The 17,370-nt window shown below is 51.8% G+C and overlaps 1 protein-coding gene across 1 annotated transcript; it reads left to right on the top strand.

Annotated features, from left to right (window-relative positions):
* The first annotated feature begins 1,797 nt into the window (after positions 1-1,797).
* On the top strand, positions 1,798-17,038 carry OPTC (opticin). The gene is made up of 8 exons (XM_032136687.2): positions 1,798-1,862; positions 3,606-3,877; positions 4,631-4,769; positions 6,348-6,506; positions 7,316-7,518; positions 11,027-11,122; positions 11,657-11,852; positions 16,734-17,038. The coding sequence occupies exons 2-7, from the start codon at positions 3,647-3,649 to the stop codon at positions 11,825-11,827; spliced, it is 999 nt and encodes a 332-aa protein (XP_031992578.1). The 5' UTR covers positions 1,798-1,862; positions 3,606-3,646; the 3' UTR covers positions 11,828-11,852; positions 16,734-17,038.
* Positions 17,039-17,370: the final 332 nt, after the last annotated feature.

Raw genomic sequence — 17,370 nt, 5'->3', positions numbered from 1 at the left:
TGCCTCCTGGGTGCCCTCCAGGATACAGGGCTATCTTTCCCTCCACCCAGCAGAGCCTCCAATGGTGTCTTTTCCCAGGTGGGGGGCTGCCAGGGGTACAAGAACATGCTCTTCTCTGGTGACCAGGCTCTTGGGCCGAGGGAAGCCCACTCTCGCACCAGCTGGTGCCCAGGACCACAGCAAGCCAAATGCTGCCCTCGAAGGCCAGGCTATTAGATCTGCCTCTTCACCTGGTGTGCCAGGGCAGAGATGAGTTCTGCCAAGCCATCTGCTCTGAGGGCCTGGAAACACATGGACTCAGGACTCCTGGGGAAGAAGGTGGAAATGGGGAGGGTCATATGAACTAAAGAAAACTCTCTGACCCGGGAGTCAAAAAATCTAGGCACTGGCCCTGGCTCTGTGTGACCTAGGGCAAGTCACGTCACCTCTTTGGGCCTCACTCTCCTCATCTATACCACAAGGATTTGGACTAGATCTTTAGGGGCCCTCACAGCTGGAATTCAGTATCTGGTTGGTGGAAAGGAGTAGGGAACAAGGAGAGTCACTGAGAAACCTGGGTGGACGCCGGGGCACAGGCTGGCAGAAGCTGGGGGAAGACTCCTTAGCCACCCCACCTCTGCCTTCAGCAAGGACTTGCTCGGCAGCCTGCTGGAGGCACCAAGGAAAGGGGAGTGTTTCCAGATAAATGCCGTTGGCCCTCTGTATTGGTGGGTTCCACATCCATGGATTCAACCAAGCACAGATTGAAAATATTCAGAAAAAAAAATTTCACAATGTTCCAAAAAGGAAAACTTGAATTTGCTGTGTGCCAGTACTATGTGGAATCCATGTGAATGGACTGAGGTGTAAGCATTGTGTTTGGTGTTATAGGTAATCTAGAGATGATTTGAAGCACACAGGAGGATGTGCATAGGTTATATGCAAATTCACCATTTTATATAAAAGACCTCAGCATATGTGGATTTGGTATCCACGGGACGTGCAGAACCAATCCCCCATGGTTACTGAGGGACGACTGTACATCTCTGAGTGTGGGGGAGAGGATACTTCCCAGGACCCCGAGGACCCTACACAATGTCTACTGGTGTTTATGATCCTTTCTAGGGCCCACCTCCCAATTTCCATTTGGTTTACTCCTAGCAGATTTAGAGGATTTCCTGTATCCTCATGATCATCATCTGTGAACTTGAAGTTGGCTTTCAAATCCTATCTCATCCCCCATACACCTTCTCTTTGAACCACCTAGGCCTGCAGCTCCTGCCTCTGGTGATTTTGTTCAATTATGGTCTCTGTGCTGGCCCTCCAGGTGAGGGTGAAGTGCCTCAGTTCCACCTCTTTTTATCTTTGGATTCTGGCTACGAAGCCGAAGCCTTGTCACTCTCTGGCTGGAGAAAGAAGCTGCAAAGACAAGCTTTATCTCTCCATATCCCCCCACTCCAGCCTTCTCTGAGGGCTCAGAATCTGAGGGATGGGGCCCCTTCCTTGCAAGGGATGGCACTGCCTGTTCCTCAAAGATGTGGCCTTATCAGGAGGGTGGACGAGGAAAAGAAAGAAGGAGCTGACAGAGTAAGAGGAGAGACACAGCAGGAGCTGGAGGTGGGGGGTGAAGTGGAAGGTGGGGGGAGAATTCCCTTTTGTCAAACACAGGAATGGGGCAGGGGACCCCCTGAGGAAAGAGGAGGGGAAACAGCTGGACATCAGAAGGAATGAGAAGTCTGATTGGTCACAGACCTGGCCAACTCCTTGCCCTCCCCCGGGCACCACTGTTTAACCCAAGCACCAGTTCAGACAGCCACCACCATAGTCCCTACCTTTCTGGAAGCTGCAGGGCTCTCCATCCAGGATCCAGAAGCATTGAAAGGGTAAGGTTCAAGCTTTGAGGCCTCTAGCCATCGGTGTGCAAATGAGGGCAAAGTGTTTGGCTGGGGCAGGGGATTGGGCAGGGAGAATGAAGAGAGTTTAGGCCTCTGGCCAAAGAAGTTGGACAAGACTTCTGGGTGGACACTAAACTGTCTTAAAAAAACTTTTTTTGAGATTATGTAATTTGTTTGGGGTGAGGTATGTGAGGTAAGGTGAAGAAACACCTCTTGCAACTGCTAGGGGCTTGCCCCCTTGCCCTGCTGAAATTAAGAAAGGGGGGAGGTTAACTGGGCATGGTAACACATGCCTGTTGTCCCAGCTCCGTGGGAGGCTGAGGCACAAGGACTGCCTGAGCCCTAAAGGTTAAGGCTTCAGTGAGCTGAGATCATGCCATAACACTCCAGCCTGGGCGACAGAGTGACACCCTGTCTTAAAAATAGAAAATAAAATAAAAATTAAAAGATAAAAAAATTTTAAAGGAAAGAAAGGGGGAGAGACTACTAGAAACTTGTGCAGCTAGCTTTGGGAAGGGCTGTGTTAAGCCTACACTGGGTATGAATATTATATACACGTATACCTGGATACAACACCACACCACATGCATTTCCTGACCCATCTATACATATACGAACTACATGAACATTTGTACTCACATGCATATCACATACATACACAGGCATCTGTGCGCACATGCACACAAATATACACAGGTATCTAAAGAACTTTCCAGATGCGTACACATTCATGCAATCACACACAAAGAACTCTTGTATCTGTAATAATCTGTTTCTAAAAAGCTGCATTTACAAGTATATTTCATAAACTAACATTCTTTTTCACATTGTATGTTGCATTGTAAGTCTATGTCTCCTAAAGAGACTAGGTGCTCCTAGGAGGGGCTATGCCTCATTCATTCTGTACCCACAGAGACAAGTCCTGTGACTGAAACTCAATAGACACCTATAAATGTTTGTTGAGGAAATGCATGAATGGATGATCTTTATAAAAAACCACAAGAGTCAACTGGGCGCGGTGGCTCACACCTGTAACTCCAGCACTTTGGAAAGCCAGTGTGGGTGGATCACCTGAGGTCAGGAGTTCGAGACCAGCCTGGACAACATGGTGAAACCCCTTCTCTACTAAAAATACAAAAATTAGCCAGGCATGGTGCGTGCCTGTAATCCCAGCTACTCAGGAGGCTGAGGCAGGAGATTTGCTTGAACTCGGAAGGCAGAGGTTGCAGTGAGCCAAGATCGCGCCACTGCACTCCAGCCCGGGCAACAAGAATGAAACTCCATCTCAAAAAAACAAACAAAAAGACCCCATAAGATTCTTTGATGTTGACATTCTCTAAATCGAGCTTAGTGACTAGCAGTCATGTTCTGAGCATGGGGTTGTTTACGAGAGGACATCTGTGTGCATGCACCATTGTGTGCTTCGTTTGTAGACAAGGGGACTCTTGTGAATGTGTCTGTGTTGAGATGTGTCTGCACATGCCTCTGTGAGTGAATATCGGTGTTTGGGTGAGCGTGTAAAAACACTGAAGTGGGGCGGTGGAGGGAGGGGGCTGCTAGAAGATATCCCCCAAGACATAGTCCCAGCTGGTAGGGAGTTTGTGCATGTGATGAGAGCACTGAGTCTGCAAGTGTGGGGGCGGGAAGTGGAGTAAATCTGCGAGCCCTTCCCACAACCCTCTGGAGAGCCTGTCCCTCAGATTGCTGCCCTTCCTCCTGCCCACTTGCCAGGACTGGCCGCTGAAAGGATTCTCATTCCCATCCGACTCTCCATGAGGCTCCTGGCTTTCCTGAGTCTGCTGGCCTTGGTGCTGCAGGAGACGGGGACAGCTTCCCTCCCAAGGAAGGAGAGGAAGAGGAGAGAGGAGCAGATGCCTAGGGAAGGCGATTCCTTTGAAGTTCTGCCTCCGGGGAACGACGTCCTGAAACCAGACAACTATGGTGAAGTCGTTGATCTGAGCAACTATGAGGAGCTCACAGATTATGGGGACCAACTCCCCGAGGTGAGGGACACAGCAGACCGATTGCATTCCCTGCATGACACTGGGAGTCAGAGGCCAGGGCCCTCCCACCTGCCCGAAGTGCGGGTGTCTCCAGCTTCCACCTCTTTCTCTATGAGGTGGAAATTCTTATCCCTCCATAGGGACTTGTCACTTAGATGATACTAAGAAACAGGACACAAACCTGGGACTTCTCCTTCTCCAAAAGTCATACATCCTTCCCCTTGCTGTCAAGTAGGACCCAAAGCTATGTCTCACTGGGGGAGGGGTTCGCAATGTCCTCATCATATTCTCTAGGAAATAAAAGTGCCACATCCCCCGTCTCTTTTCTGAAACTGTCCTCCAGTCTGAAGTTCATTTCCAGGCCCTCTTGGCCTTCACTGCAGCAGCGTGGGGTGCAAGCCCAGAAGACCCTACTCGATTGTGCGTGAGCCTGGTCGGTGTGGAGCAGGGGAAGAGTGCCGGCCTGGGAAATCGGGAGAGCAGGTTCCACCTCTGCCTTGACCACGTGCTGGCTCTTTGATCCTCATCCCTCTCCTCTCAGGGCCCCAGTTTCTTTATCCATAGGATGGACACGCTGGACCTGATGCTCTCTCAGTTCCCCTTTTTGCACAGTCTTTCTGCTATCCCTCCCTCCTCCTCCTCCACAGTGACTCTTTGCTGGTTTAAAATCCATCACTAAGGTTCCCAGAGTCCAAAGTTAAGTCCCTTTTGTGCAAAAGCTGGGCTACTGTGTACTCTGTGCTACATCTCCAGGTTAAGGTGACTAGCCTTGCTCCTGCAACCAGCATCAGTCCTGCCAAGAGCACTACGGCTCCAGGGACACCCTCGTCAAACCCCACGATGACCAGACCTACTACAGCAGGGCTGCTACTGAGTTCCCAGCCCAACCATGGTAAGTGCACAGTCACATGATCACAACATCCCTAGGTCATAGGCCAAGCAGCTATGACCCAGCACCAGGGGGTACCAAAGTGGAACGTGGTTGGGGTTGGGACGTGGAGGGTCAGGGCTACCCTTATTAGCGGGGCGGGGGCGGCGGGGGGGGGCAGGGAATAGCCACAGTAAGAACAGGAAAAAAGAAATCAAAGACAGGCACTGGCTGTCCCTAATACTTTTGCCTGAATGTACAAGTTGAGTAAGAAGCAAAGAAATGCAAGAACTCCCTTATGCCCTAGCAAAGCCACTCTGCCTTAATTAATAGCATGACGGGGGAAGCAGGTTGAGTGGTAATTAGATTAGAGACAATTAAAAGCCTGTAGAGAAGAATAACTAACTTTGTGGCTGTCACTTGGCATAGGAGCAAATGAAGCAGTCACACCTCTTTTCAACTTCAAAGTCCCTCCTGAGCGGCTCTCTTTCCTTCCTTGATGCCCTCCTGGAGGCTGGGGCTGGCATCCCTGGCAGTGAGGCCTCAGCAATCTGCTGGAAATCAGAAGTGGGCAGAGGAGGGGTGAAGTTCACTCTGGACCGGCTTGTCCGCAGCTGCCCTGTTCTCTTCTTGGGATGTTTGCCTTGGGTGGACCTGGGGTATTGGGGCATCGGCAGGAAAACCATTTAGTCAGGAATCCATGACCTCTCAGAGCTACAGTTTCAGGCTTAAAGACGCCATAAAGGGCCTCAGCTGAACCCACCATTCAAAGCCTCAGGATAAGAAGGATGCTGGGGCCCCTCTGCTCCACCCACTCCTCCTGGTCACTGCTGGCAGGGAAGAGCTCCTTAATCTTGGGGCAGTGTCACTGCTACCAGAGTTCTTCCCTGAGTTGAGCTAAACTGGTCTCTCAGTAATCTCTGTGCCTTGTGATAGCAAGTGACAGAAACCACCTGCGCTATTCAGTTGTATGATCCAATAAAGTCTCCCCAACTACTTGGAGTGGGTGACCTGGCCTAACCTCATGACCCGTGGGTACAGAGACAGGGTCATGGACAGAACAGGAGAGGGCTGCTTCCCAAAGAAAAATTGGCATGCGGATGCCATCAGAAGGGGAAGTGGTTGCTGGGTAGGCACTGTAGTCCACCTTGGTTCTATTGTGCTTCTTGGAGCCACACAGAACATATCTAATTTCTCTTCCCCAAGGCAGATGGCAGAGCCAGCAACCACTGGCCATCCCACTTAATTCTGGCTTTACTTTTTGGGACCAGAGAGAAATCCTGTGGAAAAGAGACCAGTGGATTTCCTAGAAACACCCACATAGGCCCAGGAAAATGTACACAGAACCAGGGTCTGCTGAAAGTATAAATGGGCTTAGGCTGGGTAGTAACTGAGGATGGACCTGCCTCTCCGGGGTAGAGGACAGAGTGACAGAGGAGCAGCCAACAGCACTGTGTACATGGTGCCCGTCAGTTCCGGGCAGCAACCCATAGGCTATCAGAAAGGCGCAGATGGCCATGGTTCAGGCACTCCCTGGGGCGAAGGCCATTGGCCCCAGAGGCTAAAGGGATCTCCCTTTGTTCTGTCTTCCACCTGGGCCAGGTCTGCCCACCTGCCTGGTCTGCGTGTGCCTCGGCTCCTCTGTGTATTGCGATGACATTGACCTGGAGGACATTCCTCCTCTTCCCCGGAGGACTGCCTACCTGTATGCCCGCTTCAACCGCATCAGCCGTATCAGGGCCGAAGACTTCAAAGGGCTGAGTATGTAATGCCCTGGGAAAAGAGGAGTGGGGGCAGGCATACGCAGCCACCCTGCCACTAGGACAGTCACCAACACTGTGTTAGCGCCCCCCATGTTAGCTCTTCCCTGTTGGCTCTCAGTCCCTCCAGCTGTCAAAGGGAAATAGCCCAAAGTCTCTAGATGTCCCTTCCTTGAAGCATTTAGATGGTGGAAGCGACCTGTTTTTATTTGTTCTCCAAAAAGGTCTGGGAGGCTGGGAGGGGAAGGTATGATCTGCCAACATCTTCAGGATGTCCCAGCAGTGACAGCTGTGTGATCAGCTGGCCTCTGGGCGGGACTGTCTTAAATCTACTCTCTATGGCACTGATGCTGTTTACATGGTTGTTTGCGTGCTTTTAGCTTCTTTATGCCTTATGCCCTGCTTGAGACAGAAGACCTGGGCTCTGATCCAGATTCTACCACTAATTACCCAGAGCCTTTCTGGGCCTCAGTGCCCTTTTGTGTAGACTCACAAGTGGAGGTGAGGTGGATCCAGGGATTCCTGGGCCTGTTGGTTCTTGCTCTCAAGAGGCTTCTTCTAAAGGATCCAAGGTGGGCGGCCACTGCACAGGACAAAACTCCAGGGAGGAGCACTGAGGCAACCGACGGCTTTTCCAAGGAGTCCTGGTTTATGTTATTTCCTCTGGTTTGGGCCTAGTGCAGGTGGAGAGCTGGTTAGAATCCCCTCATCTTGAGAGGGATGGAGCAAGGTGTGGAGACAGCTCCAACCTCCACAAGGAAAGACAGTGTGTTCTGGTTTCTCTCTTTGTTCTCCCCTAACCTCTCTCAGCAAAGTTGAAGAGGATTGACCTCTCCAGCAACCTCATTTCCTCCATCGATAATGATGCCTTCCGCCTGCTACATGCCCTCCAGGACCTCATCCTCCCAGAGAACCAGTTGGAAGCTCTGCCCGTGCTGCCCAGTGGCATTGAGATCCTGGACGTCCGCCTAAATCGGCTCCAGAGCTCGGGGATACAGCCTGCGGCCTTCAGGGTGAGTTGAGCCTTAGGTCCATTATCTATCACCTCCACCACCCACCTCCACCACCACCCACCTCCACCACCACCCACCTCCACCACCACTCACCTCCACCACCACCTCCACCACTATCACCCACCTCCACCACCACCCACCTCCACCACCACCCACCTCCACCACCACCCACCTCCACCACTATCACCCACCTCCACCACTATCACCCACCTCCACCACTATCACCCACCTCCACCACCCACCTCCCACCACCACCCACCTCCACCACCACTCACCTCCCACCACCACCTCCACCACTATCACCCCACCTCCACCACCACCCACCTCCACCACCACCCACCTCCACCACCACTCACCTCCACCACCACCTCCCACCACTATCACCCACCTCCCACCACCACCCCACCTCCACCACCACCCACCTCCACCACCACTCCCACCTCCACCACCACTCACCTCCACCCACCACCTCCACCACTATCACCCACCTCCACCACCACCCACCTCCACCACCCACCTCCACCACCCACCTCTACCACCCACCTCTACCACCCACCTCCACCACCACCCACCTCCACCACCACCCACCTCCACCACCCACCTCCACCACCACCCACCTCCACCACCACCCACCTCCACCACCACCCACCTCCACCACCACTCACCTCCACCACCACTCACCTCCACCACCACCTCCACCACTATCACCCACCTCCACCACCACCCACCTCCACCACCACCCACCTCCACCACCACCCACCTCCACCACCACTCACCTCCACCACCCACCTCCACCACCACTCACCTCCACCACCACTCACCTCCACCACCACCTCCACCACTATCACCCACCTCCACACCACCACCCACCTCCACCACCACCCACCTCCACCACCACTCACCTCCACCACCACCTCCACCACTATCACCCACCTCCACCACCACCCACCTCCACCACCCACCTCCACCACCACCCACCTCCACCACCACCCACCTCCACCTCCATCACCCACCTCCACGCACCACCACCCACCTCCACCTCTACCACCCACCTTCACCCCTACCACCACAACCACTACCCACTTTCACCACCCACCTGCACTCCCACCACACACCTCCACCACCACCACCCACTGTTTTCATTCTTTTAAATTTGCTATTTATTGATTCTTTCAGTTGCAAGAAACTGATTCTGACCCAAGAAAAGGCCATCCCAAGAACCTCCATGAATGGAAACAGTACTATCAGGCCTCATGGGCCTGTTACTGGCTGAGCATCCCTAACCTGAAATCCAGAATCCAAAAGGCTCCAATAAGCATTTCCTTTGAGCACTTTGTTGATGTTCAAAAAGTTTTGGGTTTTGGAGCATTTCAGATTTTGGATATTCAGATTTGGGATACTCAACCTGTACTGGGAATGGGAGTTCAGAAGTCAAGGTGGACAACTCTCTCTCCCTCTTTGGGACACACGGCCTCTTGTCTTGGCTTCTTTCTGTGCATCTGCTCAATTCACCTGTCTGCTCACCAGCATTCTCTGCACACTCACAGTTTCTGCTCCCTGAAAACTTACACATGAGTTTGACTTGGAATAGCGCTGATTCTGGCCCTAACTCTACGTATCCTTTTATTTCCAAAACCTGCCAGTAAGTGACTGATGAATCATTGTCTTTCTATGATCAAATGCTCAAGAGAGAGTTTTGTTGTTGTTGTTTTGAGACAGATCTTGCTCTGTCGCCCAGGCTGGAGTGCAGTGGCATGATTTCAGCTCACTGCAACCTCTGCCTCCCGTGTTCAAGCAATTCTCCTGCCTCGACCTCCTGAGTAGCTAGGATTACAGGCATGCACCACCACGCCCGGCTAGTTTTTGTATTTTTAGTAGAGATGGGGTTTCGCCATGTTGGCCAGGCTGGTCTCGAACTCCTGACCTCAGGTGATCTGCCCACCTCGGCCTCCCGAAGAGCTGGGATGGCAGGCTTGAGCCACTGTGCCTGTCCAAGAGAGACTATTTGATTGGTCATTGGCTGGCCAGTTTTGATGGGAAGGGCTAAGTTGTATGACACAAATATGCCCACTGGGGCGGCCCATTCAATAGGGCTAGGAACAGCCCCAGGTGTGTTGGCCCATGTGCTCTCTCTCTCTCTTTCTCTCTCTGTCTCTCAAGTAGTGGAATCTTTTACGTAATCTAATTCCTATTTAGAAGCATCAAATAAACCAAATTGGACTTGCATTTTTGAAATAGGATGAGAGGACAGAGGCACACCTGCTTGCTCTCTTGCCCCGCCCTCCCAGTGCCTTCCACCCTCTCAGCCTTCTCCTGTCTGCAGTGGTCTTTGAGGGAGTTTTACAGAACGGCGTCACTACCACTGTTGTGGTGGAAGAGCACTAGACTGGGAATCAGAAGCCTGCCACGTGACCCTGGGCCTCAGTTTTTCGGTCTCCAAGAACGGGATTGCATGATCCCTGAAGTTCCCCACTGCTCAGCCTCAGCAACATCCCAGCTGTCTCCATATTAGGAGGCGCTGCTTTACCTTGACTCAGAGCTGTTTTCTCAGCCCAGGATAAGGCCTGGGCTTTGGAGCCACAGAGACCTGGGTTTGTGCGAGAGTCACCCGACCTCTCTGACCTTGTTTTCTCATCTGCAAAATGAGGGTAATAATACCTGCTTGACACAGCTGCTGGAGGGTTAAATAAGATAGCATTTTACAAAGAAAACAGGAGGGTTAGATATGCATAGTAGATGCTCCATAAATGGTAGCTATCATTTTTCTCTGCTCCCTGAGCCCTGCTGAAGGCTTGTCTCTTCCCAAACCCTTCTCTGATTAACACTCTGATTCTGAGAGCGCGGTCCCATGCACACACTGTGTATCTTTCTGTGCCTGCGGTTCTCATTCTGCTGGTCTGGCTGTCTCCCGAGTGTCTGCTCTGTACCTTCTCCTCACCCAGAGCATGGACGATAAACAGAGCATGGAGGACGGAAGTTAGATACCAGGGAGCAGGTCATGCCAGTGAGAGGCATGAGGCTTAGGCAGCTGTGGGGTCTCCTTTATTGGAGGGTTTATTAGAGACATTGATTGGGAGGTCTTGTCTAGATAATTGTCCATGGCCCCATGGTTTAGCATTTGGAGACTTGTCAATGGGGAAAGTCCCTTCTGATAGCAGGGAAGTTGAGGCAGAGCAGAAATGTCCCCTGGTCCTCCCTTCTACCCTGTCCCTGCCCCTCCCCTGCACCACCCGGTGTCATTACCAGCCGATTAGCTCTTTCCTACTTCAGTGGCTGGCACCTCAATGGTAGCAGCTTTCCTCCTGAATCCAGTTGGAGTTAGTGTCTGTAAGATCCTTAAAAACCTGGGCAACCCCTGTGGCACCCAGCACAGAGCCTGGCGCATGACTGAGGCTAAGTGAGCCCCGAGTGAACAAATGGGGGCACCTGTCTCTGGCCTTACAGCCCTCCTCACTGCCAGTGTCCAACAGGACCCACCGGCCTCCTACACTCTTTGCTTTCTCCACAGGCAATGGAGAAGCTGCAGTTCCTTTACCTGTCAGACAACCTGCTGGATTCTATCCCAGGGCCTTTGCCCCTGAGCCTGCGCTCTGTACACCTGCAGGTAAGGAGCCTCACCCAGAGCAAGGGTGATAAGCAGCATGGAGGATGGAAGTTAGATACCAGGAGCAGGTCATGGCAGTGAGAGGCATGAGGCTTAGGCAGCTGTGGGGTCTCCTTGATTGGAGGGTTTATTGGAGACAAGGATTGGGAGGTCTTGTCTAAACAGTTGCCCATGGCCCCAGTTTGATTTTCTCCATTTTTTCTTTTTAAAACACTTTCTCTCCCTCCACCGTTTTATTTTATCTCACCCAACTGCTTTTCCTTCTCTCTTTTTCCTACCCTCTGTCTCTTTCCTTCCCTTCAGTCCTTCCCTCCTTCGTCTCTCCCCTTCTCCTCATCTGTGCCCTCTGTCTCCATCCATCCCCCCTGGGGCTCCTTTTCTCACCCTTGTTGTGTGGCTTTGGCCCTAGATGCTTCAGTTTCTCGAGTTGTACCAGAGCAGGCAGAGCTGGTAGGGACAGCTGATGTGAGCCTTTGGTGCTACTTAAGGGGCAGAGCCTCTTGGTGAGGCTCAGCTGGTATGTGTTCTTCCCAGAATAACCTGATAGAGACCATGCAGAGAGATGTCTTCTGTGACCCCGAGGAGCACAAACACACCCGCAGGCAGCTGGAAGACATCCGCCTGGACGGCAACCCCATCAACCTCAGCCTCTTCCCCAGCGCCTACTTCTGCCTGCCTCGGCTCCCCATCGGCCGCTTCACCTAGCTCGGAGACCTTCCATTCCTCCCAGGTAAGAGCCCTCCAAGGACCATGCAGGCATGGGCCTCCAGCCATAAAGCCCAATTCCTTATCTTTAAACAGCGATCTTTAGCCCAGGCATTAATCGTCCTCTCGATCCCTTGCAAAAATCACACACACGCACACGCATGCATGCACACACACACTCATGTACTGAAATGTCTTTCAGCGGCCAAATGTGCATTTCTCCATCTTCTTTCCTTGACACTTACGGCTCCTGGCTCAGAAAATAGCAATGTCTGCAGTGGAGCTCTTTTCCATATTCCCCATCTCTCGTACCCGCACAGAATGCCAAGAAAGCTGTGGGAGAGGAAGAGGGGGAGGAGGAAGAGAAGGAAGAAGTGGGGAAGAGGAGAGCAGTGATGTGCTGGAGCCAGCTCTTACTACTTGCAGGAACCGATTATTAAATTTTCCAGAACTTTGCAAGTCAGTTGTTAAACACAGCCATTATGAAAAATTAAATTATATAAAACTCACAATTAAATATATTATATTGAAAACAAATGTAATAATTATTCAAAAATCATCATTTTTCAATTAGTTTACCATATTTCACTATTAACCGTGCCCTTGAAGTTATTTCTGTCCGTGGTGTCTGTGTGGGGGAAACTCTAGATAATGGTGTGCAACTGGGCATCTCTTCCAGCTCCTCATTCAGTGACATCATATTGGTGGTTTCGAATGGGCCATGGTAGGGGTATTTACACTACAGAAATTGGTAAACACTACAAATTGGGATTGCCTTTTTTGAGAGCTGACTATAAAATGTTTGGCTGCGTACCACTGAGGAGAAAGAAGAGCTACTTAAACCAGCTCCTCCTACTGCACAACATCCTACTGGGGCTGAGGAGGGTAGGATTTCTGTAGGGCATTCCTTCATTTCCTGCTCTTCTGAGGCCAGGGCCTCCTGTTAGATTTGGAGGGAGCCATTCATAAGGACGGAGAACTGACACGAATCTTCACCCAGATGCGCTTCTTGTAGCACTTACCTACTCCCTGGCTCGCTGGCCAGTCTCTTGAGCGTGGTTGGCTCAGCCAGCTGGTTCCTGGCCACTGGGGTTTCCATCCTTCCCATTCGCTGCTGCATGTTCAACCACCAGAGGGCAGCCTTGTGCAAAGATAAATAAAAATAGCAATTATTCACCTTCTGCCTTTTGGATCCTGGGCAGGGGCTGCTATGCTGGGAGGATGGGAAGAAGGGCAACTATCACGTAGCCAGTGATTTGTTCCTTGAGTTAGAAGGGAGAGGAGGAGATGCCACCCTTCTCCTGGCCCTTATAAGGAGGCTTTGGGCAAGGGGGATGTGATGGATGGGCTCTTGGCCTCAGGCCTCATGCTAAGGCATGAAAGAGGGATGAGGCAGGCAATTCACTTAGTCATGCAGGACGATCTTATGGAGCACCCACTGCTACGTGGTGATAAGATGGTGCGCAACAGAAACATATTCCTTTTCCTCACAGAGCTTAGAATTTAGTGCAAAAGACAGGTGTGAAACAAATAAGCACACCAATAACCATGCTATTCAACTAATAAAAGTGCTAGAAAGGGTATGTAGAGAATGCTATGAATGCTTACAAGAGGAGGACTCAGCTTAGGGGTCCAGAAGATCTTGCAGAACCCAAAGGAGTGGGAGTTAGCCAGGCAATGAGTTGCCAAGGCAACTATTCAAGGTCCCTGGTGGTCCCCGAGTCTGGAGGGACAGGTGTTTCTTATGGGCCACATGGAAAGGAATCCATGTATCTGCCTCCCCCCACCTCACTGTGCACTTGGATCCTCACGGCGGTCCTGTAAACAGCCAAGTCAGAAATTATTATTCACATTCTTCAGATGGAGAGATGGAGAACTAGAGACCAATCACTGACCCCAGCTCACACGGGTGACTCAGGGTTGGACCAGGACTCAACACACAGGCTACAGACTGGCAGTGGGAAGTCTTGAAGGTGGTGGGAGGTGCCTTCATGCCATCATGGTACCTACTGTCACTCCCAGGGAACCTAGGATTCCAGCACACCTGGCCCCAGGGAAGGACGGGGAAGGCAGTGAGCCGAGGGCCCCTTGCCTTTCAGAGTAGCAGAGCTGTCACTGGCCCTTCCTCTCCTTTGCCTCCTCTTTCTGTCTTCCAAGAGTTTGTTACAGCGGAATCTCTCTCTCTCTCTCTCTCTCTCTCTGTGTGTGTGTGTGTGTGTGTGTATGTGTTTTCTGTCTCTCGTTCCCTTTCTCTGTTTCATCCACCAATCCTATCCCCTTCCATATCCAATATCCCGTTCCATATCCTGCTTTATTGGATTACGACAAGGCCTAGGCATGCAACAGCTGAAAGCCTAAAGTTCTCCAAATGCAAGAGATCCTGGATTGAGGAATCCAATTTTCTTTCTTTTTTTTTTTTTTTGTTTTTGAGATGGAGTTTCACTCTTGTTGCCCCGGCAGGAGTGCAATGGCGCGATCTCGGCTCACCACAACCTCTGCCTCCTGGGTGCAAGCAGTTCTCCTGCCTCAGCCTCCTGAGTAGCTGGGATTACAGGCATGTGCCACCACGCCTGGCTAATTTTGTATTTTAAGTAGAGACAGGGTTTCTCCATGTTGGTCAGGCTGGTTTTGAACTCCTGACCTCAGGTCATCTGCCCGCCTCGGCCTCCCAAAGTGCTGGAATTACAGGTGTGAGCCACCACTCCTGGCCGAGGAATCCAATTTTTTAAAAAATCTAATTAAAAAAAAAAAGGTTTTCCAGAACTGGGGCTTTTGGATACTGGAAGCCACATCATTCCCACATGCCTCTCAGTTACTCTTTGCTGAATACAGAAAGTCACCTGGCTCCTGCTCTATTGTGGGACAGGGGAATCTAACAATCCCTGGACTCCTGGAGTTTGCCAGACCTATAATAGAAGCTTTTCTGTGCATCAACTCATTTAATTCCAGCAACAACCCTAGTGAGTAGGGATGCTCATCTTCAGACTGCAGATGAAGAAACAGGCTTCTGAAAGGGGAGAGGCCCAAGCCCAAACAGCGAAAGAGTGGCAGAGCTAGGATTCAATCCTGGGTCCATCCAGCCAGAGTCTGAAGTCCTGCTCTCTGCCACACTCCAATGCAGACACCACTTTCAAGTTCCAATTAAAGGAGGCCGGCTCCAGACAGTTTCTTTCCCGAGGCCATTGCTGCTACTCCAGGAGGGGTTCCCCAAGGGCCGCTGCCTCTGCAGCTGTCTCTCGGCTAATCCCCCATTTTTGGCTAGGGAAGCCCAAGGAATAGAAAGAATGCCCTTGTTAGCTGTCTCCCTGAAGAAATTCTAAACAGAGCATCTGTCCCTCTGCACCAGGGAGGGAAGGAGGAAGAGAGAGATGGGGAGAGACAGAGAGAGAGAAACCCCACAGCTGTGCTTCTCAATCTTGATGTGAACAGCTAGGCCTCCTGTTTCTCAGGGACCTAAAGGGGTTAGGGTTGGGCAACTGGCAGGGAAGGCAGAGAGCATCTCTTTAGCCAGAGTGAGGCCCTCCTATCCTGCAGAATGGTAAAGATGGAGAGAATGACACAGGGCAGTTGCAAGCCAGCCCTGAGGGAGTACAAAGGAAGGGAGAGAGAGGAGGGGCTGTAGGGTCCAGCCAGGCATGGAAGCCAGCTTGAGGGCCTCATGCCCGCCAGCAGTCTAGGTTTGCATCAAATCCACCTCCTCCAACACCAGACTTTCCTAACCTCACTCATCCAGGTCCTTCGTGGCCCAGCAGCACTCATATTTGACCTTGGCAAGGGCACTTGCTCTGGGAGGCACCCTGGTGACTATTCTGCCAGCTCTGTGTGAAGGGGCATGCCTCCCTCCTCTGGGGCACCCCATGGCCTTCAGGAGGGTCCTGACCTAACCTGTCCTATGAGTATCAGCGGGAGGAGGTCAAGGGGAAGAGGCCAGGGCCCCTCCTCTCTGTGAGAGAAAGGATGAGTTTGCAATGACCTCCCCCTCAGCCTGCCCCATTCTCAGCTCCAGGGTCCTGTTTTTCCAAAGGTTGCCCAGCAAGGCCCAGGGCCAGAGGAGTCTCATGGAGAAGGGAGGGTGGGAGGGGCTGCTGGAGGGGCTGGAGCTAAGTCTGTTTTAGGAGCCAAGGCCATTTCCCTACACTGACCTTTCCTGGACTCCCTTCCTGCTTCCTTTTCTCTTTTGTCTCTTCCCTGGGAATAGTAATCTCTTACATTTGTGCTGTCAGTTTGCACTTCAGCAAGCTCTTTTACATATGAGACCTAATTTGACAGTCCTAACAACTCTGTGAGGAAGGAATTATTATCCCTCCTTTTACTGATAGAAAATGAGAGGCTAAGTACTTTGTCCCAGAGAGAGATGATTTAACATAAACAATCTATAACAGAAAAAGAAAGATGGGCATGGTGTGGAGCTGCAGTGACAGCCATCACTTCTTCCCAATTCTTGTCAGAGAAATGGTAAATCCCATCTCCAGCTCCTGGAGCAGAGGATGGGTGCCCCCACCACGTCCCCCCGAAATGCTTTAAAAAGCAAGGACTCAGGAGGGCATCACCCAGGCTAGAAAAAGGGGGGCTGCCTATGGAGCTTGAGTCCAGGGTCTGCCCCCAGCAGGATCAAGGCCTGTATCCTTAGGAAGCACATGAGGTAATGAAGGTCTCAGCTCAGGAGAACCTAGGGGCTCAAAGACACACAGCCCCCCATCTCTGCCGCACCCCCACACGCCTGTGTCTGTGTCCTCCTTCCTTCTGGCCAGGACAGAGGCAGACAGACCAGACGGGGAGGTGGCCCCGGCTCGCCCCGCCCCCTCCCTATCTAGCTCCCTCTCAGCTTTCTCCTCCCACCTCACCTGCCCCTCCCCTCTCCCCCACACGAGACACCAGCTCAATTTTGTCTCTCCTCTCTCTCAAGGTCATCTCTTGGACCAGCGGGCATCACATTCTCCAGCAGCCGCCATCTCGCACGCCTCCCTCCTGTGGCCGCCGGCAGCGTGGACAAAGGTCTCCATGCAGGGGGAGGACGCCTGCTTCTTTCCCCACAGCCCTCACGTCTCCCTTCTCCCTGCGGGTGACAAAGGAGCCCCAAGGACCACCTCCTTCCTGCCTCATTGTAATAAAATTCCCCACACTGAGGCCTTCTTGTCTTCAACCTGGCCTGTCCAGCCCTTCCAGGCATGGTCAAACCCATGGCCTGGATGTGCTTGTGTACTTCCTTTCAAACGAGCCCACACAGAACGCCTGTTCTCCCCTTCCTCCCCTCTGCACTCCTTCTGCCTCCTTTTTCTCTATTCTCCTTCTGTGCTCAGGCACCAGAGCAAATAGCTTTTTGTTTCCTCCTGGCACTACCAGTCCCAGCCCTGCCTTCAGGAATTCTTTTCTCTCTCTCTCTCAATCTCTTTTTAAAAGACTGGGTCTCACTAGGTTGCCTAGGCTAGTTTTGAACTCTCGGGCTCAAACGTTCACCTGCCTGAGCCTCCTGAGTTGCTGGGATTACAGATGTGCGCCATTGTACCGACTCCAGAATTCTTTTCTTTTGTGTCTAACACACA

This window comes from Hylobates moloch, unplaced genomic scaffold (assembly GCF_009828535.3).
Source record: "Hylobates moloch isolate HMO894 unplaced genomic scaffold, HMol_V3 SCAFFOLD_18, whole genome shotgun sequence".
Classification (NCBI taxonomy): Eukaryota; Metazoa; Chordata; class Mammalia; order Primates; family Hylobatidae; genus Hylobates; species Hylobates moloch.
This window is presented reverse-complemented; position numbering and strand designations above follow the sequence as displayed.

Coding starts and splice junctions, on each gene's coding strand:
- OPTC (XM_032136687.2), top strand. CDS start 3,647: ATGAGGCTCCTGGCTTTCCTGAGTCTGCTGGCCTTGGTGCTGCAGGAG. Junction 6,507..7,315: donor CGAAGACTTCAAAGGGCTGA/GTATGTAATGCC, acceptor AACCTCTCTCAG/CAAAGTTGAAGAGGATTGAC. Junction 11,123..11,656: donor TGCGCTCTGTACACCTGCAG/GTAAGGAGCCTC, acceptor TGTTCTTCCCAG/AATAACCTGATAGAGACCAT.